This window comes from Dendrobium catenatum, unplaced genomic scaffold (assembly GCF_001605985.2).
Source record: "Dendrobium catenatum unplaced genomic scaffold, ASM160598v2 fragScaff_scaffold_134, whole genome shotgun sequence".
In the NCBI taxonomy this organism is placed as follows: Eukaryota; Viridiplantae; Streptophyta; class Magnoliopsida; order Asparagales; family Orchidaceae; genus Dendrobium; species Dendrobium catenatum.
In genome coordinates this window covers 1,400,108-1,419,002 of record NW_021318596.1, presented here as the reverse complement: position 1 = coordinate 1,419,002, position 18,895 = coordinate 1,400,108, and the positions used below count along the sequence as shown (strand labels likewise).

At 35.8% G+C, this 18,895-nt stretch overlaps 1 protein-coding gene across 4 annotated transcripts in view; it reads right to left on the bottom strand.

The window, feature by feature from the left end:
• LOC110111410 (vacuolar sorting protein 18) overlaps positions 1-18,895 on the bottom strand; it is a 69,221-nt gene that overhangs the window by 35,131 nt on the left and 15,195 nt on the right. For all 4 annotated transcript variants that reach the window (XR_003702978.1, XM_028700595.1, XM_028700603.1 and 1 more), the window contains exons 11-14: positions 15,024-15,083; positions 4,939-5,046; positions 2,598-2,758; positions 1,007-1,085 (exon numbers count right to left, since the gene is read on the bottom strand). Coding sequence is in view for 3 of the 4 variants with exons in the window: in XM_028700595.1 (XP_028556428.1) it covers positions 1,007-1,085; positions 2,598-2,758; positions 4,939-5,046; positions 15,024-15,083 (408 nt within the window). In the remaining variant the exon portion in view is untranslated. The remainder of the gene's footprint in view (positions 1-1,006; positions 1,086-2,597; positions 2,759-4,938; positions 5,047-15,023; positions 15,084-18,895) is intronic.

The window sequence follows — 18,895 nt, the reverse complement described above, 5'->3', positions numbered from 1 at the left end:
GGCCTCCCTCCTTGGCTCACGGCTTGCCTCCTTGTCTCCTCTCTTTGGGTTTCGTCGTTCACTACCGCCATGCATGGATGAACCCGAATGGAATTTCGGATTTGAATACGACAATAACGGACGAGTCGACATCCTCCATTCACCCTTCTTCGACGTTGGATTTGACTTTGACGACACCCCCGAAGAGTACTTGGACCGGATCTTACCAACCCTCGTGGACTCCATCGACGATCATTTCTCCGTTTACACATGGATCATTGAAAGCCGTCCGCCCGCTCCTCCGAACCCGGTCTCCTTCCCGGCGACAAGTCCTCTCAAGATCACTTGTCTACTAGTGGCGTCGCTAAGTCTGCTCACGGTTCTCTTCCGCTAGCCTCCACTTTAAATTTGAGTGACGGATCTTAAGGTGAAGGATCTAGATTTTAAATTTGGGGCTTGTGTTTATTTCTAGCTATTGGCATTATTTAAAATTTTGGTGCTATTTTGTGAGGTTCTTCAATTCTCTACTTGTAACGTATTGTCATTATTTTAATCTTCAATGTCCTATTCTTAAACCAAACTTGAGTAAGCAAGAAGTTTTAATTAGTAAAGTGAAATCAATAATTTTATTAACTTCTCATGTGCAATTCTTACTTCATCGCATGTTGTTTCACATCAGAATAATAAGCCCCTCGTTCTTCGTAGTATTTCTTACCAAACTATTTTGCATGCTATTACACCTATAAACTCAAATAAACATGTGTGACCATTTAAACTACAACATAATAGGATGCAAGAAAGCCAACTAAATGGGTAATACACCTTTCAGTGTAGATAATACATAGTAAATTTGAAAAGAATTTTGCTTTCAAGCTTTTCAAATTGCCGTTCAAAAATGAAAGGAAACTAAAGAAGACTACTGATAAATTTTTGAAATGAATCTGAAGGAGACTATTAAAAAGTTCATTTTTGTTCTTTTTTGCATGTAATCAAAACTCTATATGAAACAAACAGAAGGAAACCCTACCTGAATGTAATGATGAATTACGATTTCATACTGCTCCTTCAGAGAAGCAAAGAAGACTAGCTCCTCAACTCTACCATAACTGCAACAGATTTTTGCTTAGTTATTCAGTTTAGCTGTCCAAATCTACCAGCTTTTAACTATAAGCATTTTGGAAAAAAAAAAGTTAATGAATGAAATTCAGAATTTTAGCAATATCAGAATACATGAAGTGACGGGCTTGATAGAAAGCAAGAAGACACTAAACCACTCAAGAAATGCAGACCTTTGCAAGCGTTCAAAAAATTATCGAGGACTAGGTTATCTTTAATGGATAATAAGAAGGCAAGGGAGAAAACAATAGAAAGATCAACATAACGGGCAAGCTACCGAAATTCTTTGTAACTAATGGAGGTGTCTGTAGCACAGAGGCATAATAAAGAATATACTCACAAAAAGCATAATAAAGTTCAACAATGAATGCATGATTATTTCAAGCCCATCAAATTTTCTGAAGGAGGTCCATAGATAAGTTCTCGGAAACCATAAAAATTGCTTTTCATAGTAGAACTGGCTATAGTCATTTATCTTTAAAAAATCAAAATGGCATTTTGAGGCACTTCAAAGTCTACCAATCTGCTAAAACTAAGAAATGACTGATTTATACACACCCCCATCTTCAACCTAAGGAATGGTCAAAACCAACTAGCATTACCATTGTGTTCTTCCGATTCACCATGGACAAACTCCATTAAAGAATACCCATTGGCATCAAGGAAACATGGACATAAAGTAAGAACTCAAACCTCAGGCTTTGTCATAGACAAATCATAAAACAATGCCTTTCTTGCAAAAACTAAAAATGGAGTGCTATTCATATAATGTGGTGTTAAATTAAAAGAGAGTAAACAAATTTAAGAAAAAAAAAAGGTATCTAGTGCATGAAAGTCCTGCTACTATAGGCCATAGGGCATGGGAAACAAGTCCAATAGCCTTAAAACAACAACATCAAGCTTTTGTCCCACTACATGGAGTCGGCTACATGAAACATTTTCCTCAATAAAATTTATAGCCTTAAAACCCATCAATTAAATTTATAATAAAGATGAAACTAAGTGATCCGACAAAAGCTTCTCTTTGAGGACTTATAGAGTTGTACTGAAAAAAGATCTGTAGTTCTTACTTTGCATTCACATTGATAACGTGTCATAATGATATGATGGTTATTAAACTGTGATGACAGATCAATATAGCACTGCAGTCCATAATAGAATGGACTAAAGCTGAATTCTTGAAATATCAGCACCGGACTTGTAACTTACTCTGAATATAACATTTTCTACTAGAAAAAGGAAACCAAGTTGTCAGAGAACCGTTTACTTCTAGTATCATATGTAAGAATTTATCATTATAATGCATCAACAGCACAAAAAATTAGAACCCAACAATAGGCAGATGAGTTCGTGCAAGTGTTAACCTCCATAGGTCTGTAGTTTTAAGTAAATTACCATAATATTGTTGTGGAAAAGAAAATAATGAGCCAAATTGGCATACAAAAGGATGATAAAAGCTTGGATTTAGTTTTGGCATTACCCTAAGGTGAACCCTATCTCACCTCTCCAAAAGCTTCATAGTGGTTGCCTCATCTAACACGTCCTTGGAATCACTAAGGAAGGCCCTAAATTCTTTGATAATTGACTGATACTCTGCATTGCTGCTTCCTAATGGTGCATTCCCAAGTGAAATTGGGTCATCTTCTAATAGCAGTCGATTAATCTGCAAGAAGCACAATAAAAATATTTTACCCACAAAGTTAAGCATCTTCAATCAAGTATTGAGGCATTTAATAGTTAAATCAGTAGATACGATATTGGTAGCAGAATACTTGGCAGGACCATGAGGAATATGTTCGTCTAAACAAAACAATAAGGACAGGTTATGTGTCTGCCGGATGGCGTGTTGAGTTTCCAGTGTGACAAAAATAATACTAATAAACGATTTGTTAGTTTTCTTGATATTGGTCGAAAGAAAACACCAACTCTTAATGAGGAATATCCAATAAGAATTCCTAAAAAATCATCATCATTTTCTTAGATATTTGGGACCATCTTTATGAGTCATCATTTTCCATTCAATTCCACACTTCATGGCGACCATTTTGATATATAGAAGTATATATATAAATAAATGAACGCATTAGTATTTATTAAATAATTTCACAAGGAAATCATTTTCCTTTAGTTTCAATTTAATTTACTGTAGCAAAATTATTGTACAATGGCAACCCTATTTTTTTTATGTTTTTAGGTTGAATGCATAGGTGAATTTCAAAATTAACAAGTTGAAGAAACTTTTGAAACTAAAAAATATATTAAATTAAATTAAATACTAATTAAATATCCACAACATCATTGGGAATAGTAAGGGGCAAAAGTCTCACACAAATGTTTGCATTTAGCAACACCTATGAATATCTTTTCAACAATTGAAGAATTTTTCTCAAAATAAGGTTTTTCATGATATGTGATTGAAGCAACTCCTTCAAAAAGCTCAACATCTTTTGATAAAATACTGCTAACCAAAGTATACTTGTCAAGGAAAATAATGGATGATAAACCTTTACTTGACGCAGCTAGATTCATCAATTCAAGTTGTTCATCCTCTATAAGTTGCAAGTTTCCTTCAATATTTTGATGAGCTATAAAGGCTTTATCAATACCTTCCTTCATGGTCGTTGTTCTCATTTGCAGTTCTTTTGGTTTGCTTACCTTCTCTTCTTCCATATTTATTTCATTTAGCGGCATTTTGCAACAGACAGGTTGATCAACAAACCCAATTTAAGCAAGAAAGAGAAAAAATCCAAATAAAGTATGCGGCCTTAATTCAAAAATTAGATGTGACTCACTCGGCGTATCATGGAAGTTATGAAGTCATCTCATCAGGAGATGAGAATTCTCTCCCATGGGAGAATTGATGTAAGCGAGGTTGCCCCCCCCCCCTCTTTTTGTATTTGGGGGGGGGGGGGGGGGGGGGGGGGAACTGACTGCTACTTAGCATTGGCTTTCCCGGTTCCCCTTGCTTGGTTGTTTGGTTCCTGCTCCCTGGCTGTCCTGGTTCCCTTGCTGTGGTTGTTCGGGTGGGGGGTCCAAATGTGCCTTTATTGCTTTTTTTTCTCTCCCTTTTGGGTGGCTGTGATGGGCGGTTGAGCATGGTTTTTGGCCTCCCTTTTCTTTCCTATTTATAGGGGAGTTTTGGGTTGTTTGGAGTTTTTGGCAACAGTGAAAATCACGTAAAACCTGAGGGTTTCACTCTAGCTTGAGAGCTACTTCTTCACTTCTTGTTGCTTCTTCCAAGTCTTCTAACCCCTTTCTTCTCCCCACAAGTTTCCACCCCATTGTATCCTTCTTTTAAAAAATTGAGAGTGGTGTGGTTGGTAAGTTTGTTGGGATTTGCCGGAGGAGTTGTGGCCGACGTTGGATTGGATCAAAGTAGCTGTAGTGAACCACTGGTTTGCATGTCCTTGAGTATTCTATTTACCTATTTTAACGTTACATGTGAGGTGACCACTAGTTGATTGTTCTGAGGGTAGTTTTTTTTTTCCTTTCTTCTTATAAAACAATTTCAGTTTGTTTAATGTTGTTTAGTGATTTTCTTACTAAAGATTTTGAATCGAGTCGTGTTCTACTTTCTTGTGTGTTCTCCATTGGGCTTTTAACTTGCTAGTTTCCCATCACATTCATTCAGGTAAACAGTAAGCAAAAGCAGAAAAAAAGGTCAAATTCATTGAAAGCTATGGAATACAGAAAATTAATCACAGCACAAATAACTGTTCCTACAACTTTTTCCAGTATTTCATCAACTAAATAACATTTGCATGCCGAACAATTGGGCAAGTAAAACGTTTCAAAAATGATGTTATAATATGAATATTTTGATGATCTTTCGAAGGCATTTACCTTGTCCAAGTACAGCTCGGTAATCCATGTTGAAATCATTGTGATTTGACACTTATCATCTCTAGTGAGATTATCAAGCTTTCTTAGAAGATAAGTCCTCAGAGCATCCTGCGTGTAAGAGAGCATCACAGATAAAACTCTTGAAAAAAAAATCATCAGCAATTCAGCATATAGCATTTTGCAGTTAAGAAATACACGAACATGCCATTTCCGGTGGAAAGACGCATGTACTACACAATCACTTAAAAAAGACCAGCATAAATATAAAGCATAAACAAAATGAATGCAAAATATGGAGTGAAGGATAAAATTATGGTCATTCCCTGCTACCAACTTTTAATATTACTAGTAAAGAAAGACCCTTTTTTTCAATAATCCTCAGTTAAGAGTTAAGACTGCTGACAACTAAAAGAAGGCAAATCACTTTGATGCAGGACTATATGCAAAACAGGAAACTTGCACAAATAATTAAAGAGCACTTTGGATTTTCGTTATTAGCGATTAAAACAACAAAATAAAACTAATAAGTGGTCACTTTCGTTTAAGCTAAGCTACGCAAGAGACTAAGCGACATCAAAACATCTAAGAAAATCAAAGCGTTGCATGCGAAGTAATTGGAGGGAAAATAATTTGAATTTGGGTTTCAAATTATATGCAATTAAGAGCCTTAATGGAGCATTCAAGAAGTGGGGCCCATGCAAGGGGCCGGCGGCATGGAGAGAGAGGGAGAGGGGTTTTGTGGAGAAATTCAAATCTCCTTCCTATTTGGTCTCTTTAATTTAGGAGAAGAAAAATTCCACCCAAATTAAATTTGAATTATGTCATGAAGGAGATTCAATAATTTCCTAAAATAGCTTTCTAATTTATGAAACTATTTGAAATTCAAAATTTGAATTTCAAATGATGAAAATAATTTCTCAAATTATTTGAACTCTTTAGGCAAGCATTAAGGTGGCATTGACTCCTCATCCATGAAGACAAACAAGGTGGCCGGCGGTGGGCATGGCTTGGGTGGGGCGGGTGGAAAAGCTAAGGGAGAAAGTGATTGGGTTGGTGGTTAGGTTGAAGTGAGCTTTGGTAGGAAGGGTTATGGGGTGGTGGTTGGTGGTGGGGGTGGCCGGCGGTGAAAGTGGAGGAGAAGGGAAGAAGAAAGGAGGAAAAACCAAGAGCCACCGGTGATGACTGTTGGGTACGATGGGTGGCCTCTCCTAGGCTCCACCAAACTCTCAAATTCCTTCTCAAGCTCTCACCTAAGCCTCAAGAATACAATTGCTGGAAATTTCTTTGATTATCATTCATTAACCTCAAAAGAACAAGATGAAGGCTTTAAATAGCCTCTTATAATGACATAAAACAAAAGGACTCAAATACCCTCAAGGGGCTACATGACTCAATCCCTCAAGCAAGGGTAAAAAGGGAAAATGCTGAAATAAAAATACATCACTAAGGAAACAATAATAAAATTAAAAGTACATCGGATAAATCGTGACCGTTGATCTACGGCCACGTCGACGATAGAATTTCCAACTGATGTCCCCATCACACTTCTAATACAACTATAAGCACATTATATAGCAAAGATGAGAGAGGGAAATTGTTTAGCTGTGAATTTACATATATATTAGGTTATATAAATAATTACCGTATACTTAGCCGCATCTCAAAAGAAAAATAATAAGTTGCATATCTATAATGCCTCGCCATATTTATGTATTAGAAACTAAGCAAAGTTCAGAAAGCAAGAGCAATGGCATTTTAGTTGAAGCTTTAAGAACAAAAGCTTTTCTCGACATAATTATCAGAACTTATTTAATACCCGGAGGGGATTCTGGTACAGATCTTTGATATAAAATGAGGCTAGTGATATAACATTTGATCTGGGAATCATATCATGAAGTGGATAATCAATTATATCATCTATTTCAAAAAAGACTACAAGAAGAAAAGATGAGGAGATTAGATAAGTTGACTCGGGACCACTAGATTTCTTCACAAAAATAGAGGACGATGGTGATTCTAATGTCGCATCATTGATATTAAAGAGGATGTTGTAAGTAATCAACATGTGGGGAATCTGCACATATGGACAGATCATCAATTGAATATTAGTGGGAGCTCAAAGCTTAGGAAATTAGTTCGTTAATTCAAATGATTTTGAATATTTTAAAACCATTTAGATAAGTTTGTAATTGAATTTAAATTCAAATTATCATAATTCATGCAGATATTCTCATTTTTTTAGACTTATCTAGGTTGTTATTGTAGATGGAGTTTTCTTTTCTTCTCTTTTTTTAATTTGAGTTAATTTAGGAATGGTTTAGATTTATCTTTATTGTAATTTGTAAATTTAAAGGCTAGATTTATGCTATAAACACAATGAAAATCTTTCTAAAATATTCTTTTATTTTCATTATATTACTCTCTACTTTATTCCCTCGTTTGCTGTAGCTAATTGTCAAATCCCTTCACTGGCACAGAAGCCGCCAATTCCTTCTGACAAGGCAAGACCCCTCTACAGGCCTATAGCTGTTGTTCGTTGTTGTGCTTCCCAGGCGCTGTGGTCTTGTTCATTGTGCCACTGTGTCGCTACTAATCTGTTGTTTGCTAGCAACTGACTACTTGTTCGCAACTGAGTTTACTGATTATAGGCTTATTGCGTCAACCTTGTTGACTGCTGGTTTTCCCTGTTGTTGCATTTAGGCCAAAATCAGAGAAAACATATAATATAACTATTAAAACCAATATAAAAATCCACACATAACCAGGAAAACAGTAGATAATTTGTATTATTTGATGAAAGAGAAACGGAAAATACAAATATACAATTGATCTTCTATTTGAGAGGACTAGACGCTACTAGAGCCCAAACAAAACCTATGTGAGATATCAAATTTCAGCCAAATTCAAGATGCCCAAACCCTAGGAAAACAAACTATTTAATAAATACTATCCAAAAGGAAATCTCTAAACAATCCCTACATTCAAATTTCCCTCTTACATCCCTCCAAAAACCTTCCTATTCCGACTACTTGAGCCAGCAGTTTGAGCAGCATGCAGGGGAGGCAGACGAGTTCCGCCTCTGTCTTTGCGAGCCGGTGCTGCATGTCCGGCTGAACTGATCCACTAGACCGATCTAACAATACCCCTTCCCAAAGACCCACTTTGTCCCCAAGGTGGAAAGACGACACTCTCCTCAATTACCATGTCATCACAAACGGTGAGAATCTGAAGAGTTTGATCCTTACACTTATGCCCTAGTGTATACATCTCGTCACATCTGAAATAAAGCTCATTCGCCCTCTTCTCTACTAATTCCTTTTATGTGAGCTTCTTGAGTTGTACACATGTCTTCCTCCTACGGTCTTCTGCTTCGAAGTCTCCCGAAGAGTGTCCGATCTTGACTCCTTGGATGCAAAAAAGGTGGTTATCATCCTGTATGAGCATCCTGAGTTGTTGCCTCCCGTTCCTCTCTCAAGGTGCCTCTGATCCTCCACCAACTGAGCTAGCCGCATAGCCTCTCTCAAATCACGAGACCTTAAGACTCTAACTGCTGCGGATCTCTAGTTTTAGTCCCTTACTCACTTCATAAAGCTACCTTCCAGTATAGTCTCTGGAAGCCGATCCAGTCGACTGACTAGTCATGATACTCCATTTTTCCCTCCTGCATCAGAGTGAAGAACTTCTCATAATAGTCCGCTCCCCTGCTAGTTTGAAAACGTTCCAACAAGCAATTCTTAAACTCCCTCCAGCTCTGTATCGGTTGTCTCGTATCCCTCCATTGGCACCATGCTAAAGCTTTCCCTTCCAAGCACATCTCGGTTGCCGTTAGTCTCTCACCCTCCGTTAACCTGCTGACGGTAAAGTACATTTCCACCTTGTAAATTCACACATGGGCATCATCGCTCTAAAAAATAAGCATCTTCAGCTTCCTCACCCTCAGATCGCATTTGTTCCCACTATTCCCTTCATAACTTCTCATTCCCCAAGGGGGTGGTTCCCCCCAAGTATCACAATCATCCCTTCTACATTCATACCCAAACCTTTCATCAAATTTCCACCTTCTCCATTCAATTCAGCACCCCATGGATCATAACAGACCCCACTTTCAAATTCAGCCCCTCTTTGGTTATAATTACCTATTTCCCTTTCAAACCATGACCCTCTCCTCTCCAATTCAGAACCCCTTCGTTCTTGCCCTACCTCCTCCCGCCTCTCCCCATACCCTCTTCTCAACCCCTCCCTAGAAATAATAATTCTAATGACATGAATCCTTTAATACAATGTGTTAATGCTAGAGTGTTCCTTGGAAGCGACGCACTGTATGGTCTGAATACAGTGAGAAATGTGCAATGGCAGCTGCATCGATGCCCAGATGCAGTGTCAAATAGGTAAAGGTTCCTACATCAAGGACGGTTGTGGGCAAAGAAGCTAGTTCATGAAAATAAAATTAGGTTAGAATCTTGGAATGTAGATTTCCTTACAGGTAAATTAATTGAATTAATTAATATTATGATTCATTGGATGATAAATATTATATGCATTCAGGAAACTAAATGGTGTAGGTTGATAGTTTAGGGTTTAAACTTTAATATTCTGGTAGAGTAGTACTATAAATAGTGTGGGTGTGGTTATAAGTAAGAGTTTATAAATAGTGTGGGTGTGATTATAAATAAGAGTTTGAAAGATAATGTTGTAAAAATTGATAGAATGTCTAAAATGCGTACTCTTATTAAAACTATATTAGATTTTGCTCTAGCTTATGATTTTCTAATTGCTAATACCTTATTTAAGAAAAGAAATGAGCATCTCATCACTTATAAGAATGGATATAACAAAACTCATATTGATAATTTTTAGGTAAGAAAAATGGATCGTTTAGATTGCAAAGATTATAAAATTATTCCGAGTGAAAGTCTATGTACCCAATAATGCTTATTAGTTTTGGACTTTAAGATGAAGGAATAAAATATGAAAATTTTAGTATATCGTTGCTCTAGGATTAAATGGTGGCATTTAAAGAACTCTAACAAAAATAAATTTGTGAGTATAATTCACAATCTTAAGATTTTGTCGGTGCAAGCAGAAGATAATGTTAATGGGAAATAGTAGCTTGTAATATTAAGAATGTTGCAAAGGTTGTGCATGAAGTATAAAAAAAAACTTCTAATAGTAAAAATAGTTTGCAGTATAATGAAAATCTACAAGAAAAGAATAAAAATAAGATGTTTTGTTATAAAAATTAATTTAGATGTAAAAACTCTGAAAATTGGAAAAAATATAAAGTTTCCCATAAGGAGTCTTAAAAAACAGTTTGCGATGCAAAGACTTTAGCTTTTAATGATTTATATAATATATTAGATACTAAAGAGAGCGAAAGATATATGTATAAGCTAGCCGAACAAAGAGATAGTAGTAAGGATTTAGTTCAAATGAAGTGCATTTAATTAAAAATAAAAAAGTGCTTTTATTATGTGATAAAAATCAACAAAGGTGGATGAGATATTTTACTATTTTTTTTATGAAGATTGTGATACGATTGAATTTAGTGACCTTTGCACCCTAAATAAAAAGAAAGATTTTTGCTTTTATCGGCATATTAGTAAAATCGAAGTTAGAGGGATTTTAAAGAAAATGAAGTGTGGAAAAGTTGTTGAATCTGATTATATTCCAATAGAGGTGTGGAAATGATTAGGAGATGAAGGAATTTTTGGCTTACTAAACTTTTTAATATTATTTTGAATATTAAAAAGAGTGGACAATGAGTGTGTTGATTCTTATTTTAAGAATAAAGGTGATGCAAAAGATTGTAAAAATTATAGAGGAATTAAGTTAATGTGTCATACTTTAAAACTATAGAAGAGAGTTATGGAGCATAGGTTGTGACATGATGCTAATGTTTCTCAAAATCAATTTGGATTCATGACGGGTAGATCTACTACGGAACATATACATTTATTGAGAAGTATAGAGAGAATATGGAGGGTCTACATATAATATTTATTGATTTAGAAAGCATATGAAAAAATTCCAAGAAAAGTGCAATAGAGAGTTCTAGAAAATAAAAGGGTTAATAATTCTTATATTTAAGTCATTAAGGATCTGTATGCAAGAGATGCTACTTGTGTTCAAACACAAGATGGTTTGACCAAGTATTTTCCTATTTTAGTTTGATTACATCACGGATTAGCCTTAAGCCCATATATTTTTGCTTTAGTCATGGATGTTCTCACTAGACATTTGCAGGAGGTTGTATCCTGGTGAATGTTTTTTTCTGATGATATTCTTCTTGTTGATAAGACTAGAGATGGAGTTGAAGATAAACTCGAATTATGGAGGTCAACCTTAGAGTTTGAAGGTTTTTGTTTGAGTAAATCTAAAACCGAATACATAGAGTGTAATTTTAGTAATAGATCTAGTGGGGGTTTGTGACTTTGAGAGATCAAATTATTAATAAGAGTACGCATTTTAAATATCTAGGGTCTATTGTTCAAAGTGATGATGAATAGATGAGAATATTAATAGTAGAATTCAAGTTGGATGGTTGATGTAGAGGAATGCATCGGGCTTGTTGTGTGATAGAAAAATACCACACAAACTTAAGCAAAAAGTCCCAAACAACCAACTTAGATAAGGCAATAAGGCCAGAATGACAACGTCAACATAAACATGCGATAATATCGAGACTGATGGAGTGAGTAACGACTACCAGAATGATGACACAAGTAGCAACACAAAAGTAATTGCTAGTCGAAAAAAATTTGGCTGATTTAACATTTACAACAGCCATAAAAGATGAACCAAAGGTAGGTTAATAGAAGTAATGTGAAAGAAATGGGAAGAATATTGGGTAAATGAAAGGTCCATGCCAAAAGTTGTGTAAAAAGAGGCATCAATTTCTCTGAGCAACTTGGGAGTGAATAACAAAGTAGTCAAATTTCATAAAGCCAACAAAAAATTAAAAAAAGGCAAGTGGTGATCAGATAGCACACATAATAGAATGAATAACATCAAAAGATTCACTAAGCTCAATTTAAATAAGAAAGATTGCTATTGTGCTAATTAAAATAATTCCAAGTATAAGTCAATCCAACAAAATAATAGCCTCAATTATACAAAGGCTATGTGATGTAGGACTAAATGCTTAAAATGAATGTAAAAGAGTTTGCATGATTCCTTGATAAGAGCAACTAAGATTATAACTATTAGCAAATTAAAACGATCAAATAAAACATAAGAGCGGTCACTTACGTTTAGGCTAAGTTACATGCCAAGCACTTGGAGAATCAAAACAATTTAGAAATTCAAGAACATGCAAAGTAGATAGCGTTCAACAAAATCCCTAATCTAACAATTAGATTAGAAACATAGAAAGTACACTCAATCCTACGTTTACTAAGCTTTGGCAACGGCGAAATAAAATCCTACATTTACTAGTCTTTGGCAATGGCGAAACTCGACTCCTTGGAATTCGTCATCACCTACAAGATTAGGGGATTAGAAAGGTAATTGAAGAGGGGGAGAACTTCACCTTAGTCAAAGTCCGGAAACAAGTAGTCGATATGTTGAAGAAGTTTGTCATAGGAGAGGTCGTATTCTGTGTCCGGGTCGGCCATCCATGTGAAAAGTCGCTATTTTGACTTTGGGAAGGGTTGTATGACAAGGAGAGACTTCTCCAATGGTGCTGTAGTGGAAATAGTCCAGCGGAAACTGCTGGACAGCAGTTTGATCTTTCCAAACAGCAGTTATTAGGCTTACGATTACTAGAGACGTGAGAGCAAGGGTTGGAATTCCTTGACAGCAATCTTAGAAAATAGCAGATTCCATGTGGGAGGAGTTTGTGGGAGGAGTTTGGGAAGGGTTTAGTGTAGGAAAACCAATGTAAAGGTGTTGGGAAAATTCGGCCAGCAGGGGAATACGGGAAAGAATTTTGGTTTTCAAAATTAAAGGCTGAATTTTGGCAAGAATTAAGAGGTGATTGCATAAGTAGGAATTTCGGTCAGGTTAAGGTTTTTTTAAATTCTTTCCAAGTGAGAGTAGAGGATTAGGAAATAAATCATGATGATTTATTAAAGGGGAGGAGCCGGCGGTTTAAAGATGAGAGAGGAGATTGGGGAGACATTCAATGCTTACTTAAATTAAGAAATTAAATTTGGAAGGAAATATTTCATCCAATTTAATTTATAATTTAAATAGGCTATGAATTAGGAAGTTACCAAAAATAGGATTATAATTTAGGTAACTATTTTAAATTCAAATAGATTTGAATTTACTCATGAATAGAGTTACCTAAAATATAAAAGACTATTTTAGGAAAGGTTTAATGGCGAGTTGGTGATGGAGGGAAAAACCCAAAAGGGAGGAAAAACTTGAAAACTTTCCTAAAATAGATTTTATAATTTAGGAAAGAATTTGAATTTCAAATTTGGGGGAATTTGAATTCAAAGACGAACTAAATTATGGCAATCCAAAATTAGGAAGTATCCAAAGTAGGCAATGAGGATGGGAGAGGATTAGGCCGGCGGGTTGAATGGGGTGGGTGAGAGGTCGGCGGCAAGTCAATGGGTGTTGGTGGTGTCTCGGTGGGTGGAAGAAAACGACGAGGAAGAAATAGAATCTTGAAGGGGAAGTGGGGAATGGAGTTAGAAAAAATTAAAGATAGAAACCACGAACCCGGCCGTCTCCAAGGTTGGTGGGTGATGCACCAATCTCCCTCTCCTAGGGATCTCTCCAAAGTTCTCTCCAAGAACTCGCAAACGCTCTCAAACAAGTGTAGGAAAATTTCATAATAATCATTCATTACTTTTCAAAGAGAACATAGGGCTATAAATAGCCAAGTACAAGGACTCAATAAAATAAAAAGACAACAATGCCCTCAGGGCTTACATACGACTTCCCAAGTAAGAGGTAAAGACAAAAAAACAATTACAACGTAACAGTAAAAGATAAATAACAAAATAAAAACAAATACATGAAATAACTAAAAAGTCATCGACACGATCGTGGCCATAGATCGATGACCACGCCTTTGATTCATGCTCTGATGTCCTCATCACTATGTATTCTTTGGGCAATGATGAAAATGTATGCATGTTAAATTATGACAAAGGTACCATTCACCCAAACTGAATTGGATGGAATGCTAATTGTTGTTTGGACAAGAAAAAAGTTAAATGAAGCTTAATCCTGTATATGTTTAATTGAGACTGAAACCCAAGTTAGGAGGCACTAATTTTCCACCCATTGATCATTTTATTCAGAAGGAATGAATTGTCACCAATCATGTATTGATTGCTACTATTTATAACTAGAAAGACAGTAATCCTCTCACAAACTATAACAGGCATTTACATGACTTGTGTGCAAATTATTTTTTAAATGCTAGCACACCAATAATCATGAATTAATTTGCTTATCAGATCCTCACATCTCTCAATAATCACACAATATTCAGACACCAAGTCCTCCACCATTAATAGAAAAGCTTATTGCTAATTCACTTTTAAAAAAATTCTTAAGTACTCCGAGGAACAAATCAAATTGTTAATAACGGATTATTGGCTGGCTAGCAAGCACTTAAATTTCTCCCCTGGCCATAGTTTAAGTACTAATCACAGTTGAATGCACACCAAGTTCCTAATCATGATACAATATTAATTTTATCCATAAGGGAAGAGTCAAGTAAAGCTAAGTTATTGGATTAACCCACTAAGCCTATAGTGATTTGTGTCAGGATTAACAAGGCCCAAACAGCTGTTTGACGAGAATAGAAAATTGAATTGAGGTAAACCAAAAAAAGGTAAACACCTTGGGCCAATATACCTAAACCACTCAAAATCTCTCCCATTTTTCTCTTAGCTACTAATATAATATGCCCATCCCCACTACCAGGAATATGAATCAATTATACAAAGCCTTGTGTGGTTGAAGATTATGAGCAAAACCACAAGATTTAGCAAATTTCAAGATTAAAAAATCTACAAGATTAATTCCCAGTAATTTTAGAGATCTATAAGGTAGCTTAAGTTGACCAAGATAAGATATAACAAATTATAGTGTTTACCAGAAACTCGAAGCTACTCCATTACCTGCTCCGAAATGTTGATAAACTTTAGGCTGATTTCTTCAAATGACAAAATATAGTTCACCTGCAAAAACATCAAAAATACCAAAACAGGTTTAAATGATTTAATGACATGTATGTAAGAACGGCGCCTTGACAGCAACTGTACATTGCCAAGGGAACACCATTGCAACCTAACGAAGTTAATAAAACCATCTAACACTTAAAGAAAATGATTGCAAGCGCGCTTAAGACCATCATATTCAGAAAGAAAGTAATATAGTTTAATTCATCACATTTAGCAGTTGATTACCAAGAAACAAAGTTATATAGTCAGCCTTGTAACAATAAAAAATTATCAGCTTATGACCCAAAGTCATTAACATGAAAAGATGCATTTGGTGATAGTAACAGTCACAATGAACATTTTAGTAAAACCACTCTACAACGGATTTCTAATCAACTCCTTTCTAACAATTTCAAGCATTATCACGTATCCATGTATGCAACCTGAAACAGGTATAATGTGTCTAACACGAAAAAAAATGAAGAGAAATCATAAGAGTTTAACAAAATATGACTAAAAATGATAGATCCAAAATTTACGTCTTCTATATAAATTAACATTGTGATTGCAAATTCAAAAAAGGTGTCCGTGTGATCAACATAAAAAGATTTCCTTCCAATGTAGCATGACTTTGTGAGCATAATGAGAATAAAATCAATCACCGAGGGGATAGAATTTAACGTGAAAAGGAATGTGAATTAAAAGAGTGGATCGTAGGTAACATTAAGTGAAAATGTATGACGGGGCTAACAAAAACTATAGTTAATGCCAGATGAAAGAACTCCACAAGATTGCACGGCTAAGGATTATTAGTAAAGCTGACCACAAACAGTGAGCTCAAGCCTAATAACAAACAAAATGATCAATAAGAAAATAAAAATAAAAAGAAAATAGGCAGTTGACCTCACATCAATTAAATGATGATTCTTATAGCACTCGCTCCCTGCCCACTCAGGATGTAAGTTCTTGCAATTCTTTAAGATACTATAGGCGCCCGCAATACTAAATTTCAATGGACGAATGAATGTCACCTTTGAATAGGTCAAAGCCTGCATGGCCTTACCACCCTAAAGTGGGTCCATGATATATATACCTCATCATCTAAAAACTTATGCAATAAGTTCAATTCTGCTATAAGAGAAAAATATCATACAACATTTGATCTACTGCATTTGTAAGATTCTCTCTAACAGATGATGTTATCAACTGGAAAACAAGACTGTCTTAGCTATGGTCTTTTTAGCAAGAAAATTACACCCATACTTTCAATCCCACATCATTGGATTCTACACCCAACTTCTGCTAAAGGTCATCTTATGGAAATCAAAAGCATCCAGATAACTAATTAAATAATTGGCAGAATTAAAGGAGTTTGACATTTGCTTCGTGCCCAAACTTGACATAATCATTGGGGCTTGTGGACTCCGTGGTTGAATGTACTCATCCCTGATCTAGACAAGTCACTTGCTCCCTTTCCCAGACCATCTAATTGGACTTTACATGTTGATCTAGAGTCGAGGTCATATCATGTTTATCCCCTCTAGCTGGTCACCCTAGCATATGGACTTCACTAGGAATTTTCTGCAACCAATAATATGGAAGAATATGAATCACTTGTAACAGGGTTCAAGATCGGTATTGACAGTTAAGTTCAATCTTGATGATTCACAAATTTCAAGTTCATTGTTTCTCCAACTGAGGGAGATTTCAAACTCACAACCAACTATTTGTGTAATATCTCAAATTGATAAAATCATTTCTCCCAGATCGACGAATTTCAAATTTTCAGTATAAAGCAATGAATGCTAGGGGTAGAGCCCTCTTTCTTAACGTTTTAAAATAAGGGTTCTGTTGGACAACAAAAAACTGGTTGCCTTGGACTTTATACGGAAGTATAATAACCATCAAATACAATCTAACATCAGTCATGTCTCTGTAGTAGAAATTGTTTCACACTGCAGGCCCTGGCCTTTTACTTAGTGATGGAGCTTTTTTTTCATGGCCAGCGGACAACAAAAATTCACCACTTCACTATGGAGTGCTTCACCCAATGGTGGAGTCCAAGCATATTCCTAAAATCACAAAGGCTAACTCTAAACAGTTCATTTAGAATAATATTATCCATAATTTTGGACGTCTAACAAAGATCATCAATGGTATTGAAACTCAATTCATTAGGAAAGTATTCACTTCTTTTGATCAAGACCTTCATATTCAATTCACATAACTGCCTCCCATCTTCAAACAAATCGACAAGTCAAATCTACCTACAGAGCTAATGAGCTATTCATAAAGGACGCGACGCATTTTCAAAAAGCAGGAGGCAACAGGTTGAGGAGCTACCCAATGTTCTTTAGGCCCACCACAGCGCTTCATCGACCCCTACCAATGAGACATCTTTAATGTGTTTTAGCATGCTGTCATATCAAAAATCATTGGTATTCCAAGCCCCAGGGTCCAATCTTTTAATTTAAGCAATAATGAAGGCAAATTTCAATAACACTTGAATTTATGCCTAGAAAAATGCAACGTAGTCTTACTAAGAACAGCCTCCTATCACCAGAGGGTTCCTCATCACTTCAATGGAATGATGAAGCAGCGACCTATTCCTGATAGAGACTTGGACATGAGAAGCTTAGAAGCCACCATGGAGGGGCCCAATCAGGACAAAATCTCACCCATGTGGCATGACATAGTCAAACTTGGAACATTCAAGCTCAAAGACTTTGAAGAACAAACACATTCCCGAACTTGAAATGTAAAAAACCTCCCTAAATTCTACAAGTTACCCAAGGCATTAATTCACACACTCTTTAATTTTCCTTTTAATTGCTTCAATTCAATATTATAACCTAGTTTCTATTTTAATAATAAAACTTCAATCTACTTTCCTACATTTTCATCTGAGTTAAGATGTTCTTTAGCTTTTTCTCCCTTGAGAAATGTCAAATCAAATGACCTAGAAAGAGCAACAACAGAAAATAGACTAATAATTTACCTTAGATATGAAATGACATGACAATTGCGGCATTCTAATCAAGTAACAATCAATCCAAGGGGGATTCAAATTTAACCTCATCCACCACTAGTAAAAGTTCTCAAGTATAGCTCTAACAAATAACCTAAGATAAGTAAAAAATCATTGGAGGATTTCTCTCGGCTTTTGTTGCAACAGGTTAAGTTCATTGAATGACACAATAGACCGAAAACATAGGGTAGGCCGAATTCCTTGGGAATTTCTCACAAACCTCTTTATCATGAACTAAACACTTCAAAGATTGAGGCTAGAAATTCAGGGAACATGATTAAATAACAACTAAAAACTCTAGACCTTGAGCGAAATATCGAGCTATGGCTCTTAGCCACTAGAATGTCCGGGGAATAATTAAGTGGCATCCAATATCGTTGTTCTGAAAAAGATTGGCAACACTTTATCAGCTTCAAAGCAGTACATCTCACTTTCAACAATTCAATCAGAGGAGCCATGATGTAGAACTATATGCTTTAAAATGATGAAATAAGAATTTGCACGATTTCTTGAATTAAGCACGTACGATTACCACTATTAGCAATCAAAACGATGATAGAAAACAAAAGAGGGGTGCCTACATTTAGGCTAAGCCACATGCCAAACACTTGGAGATTCAAAACAAGTAGAAATTTAATCACATGCAAAGTAAGTAGCTTACAACAAAAATCCCTAATCTAACAATAAGATTAGGAGCAAATAAAGTGCACTCAATCCTACGTTTACTAAGCTTTGGCAACGGCAAAACAAAAGTCCTACGTTTACTAAGCTTAGGCAAAGGTGAAGCTCGGCTCCTTATGAA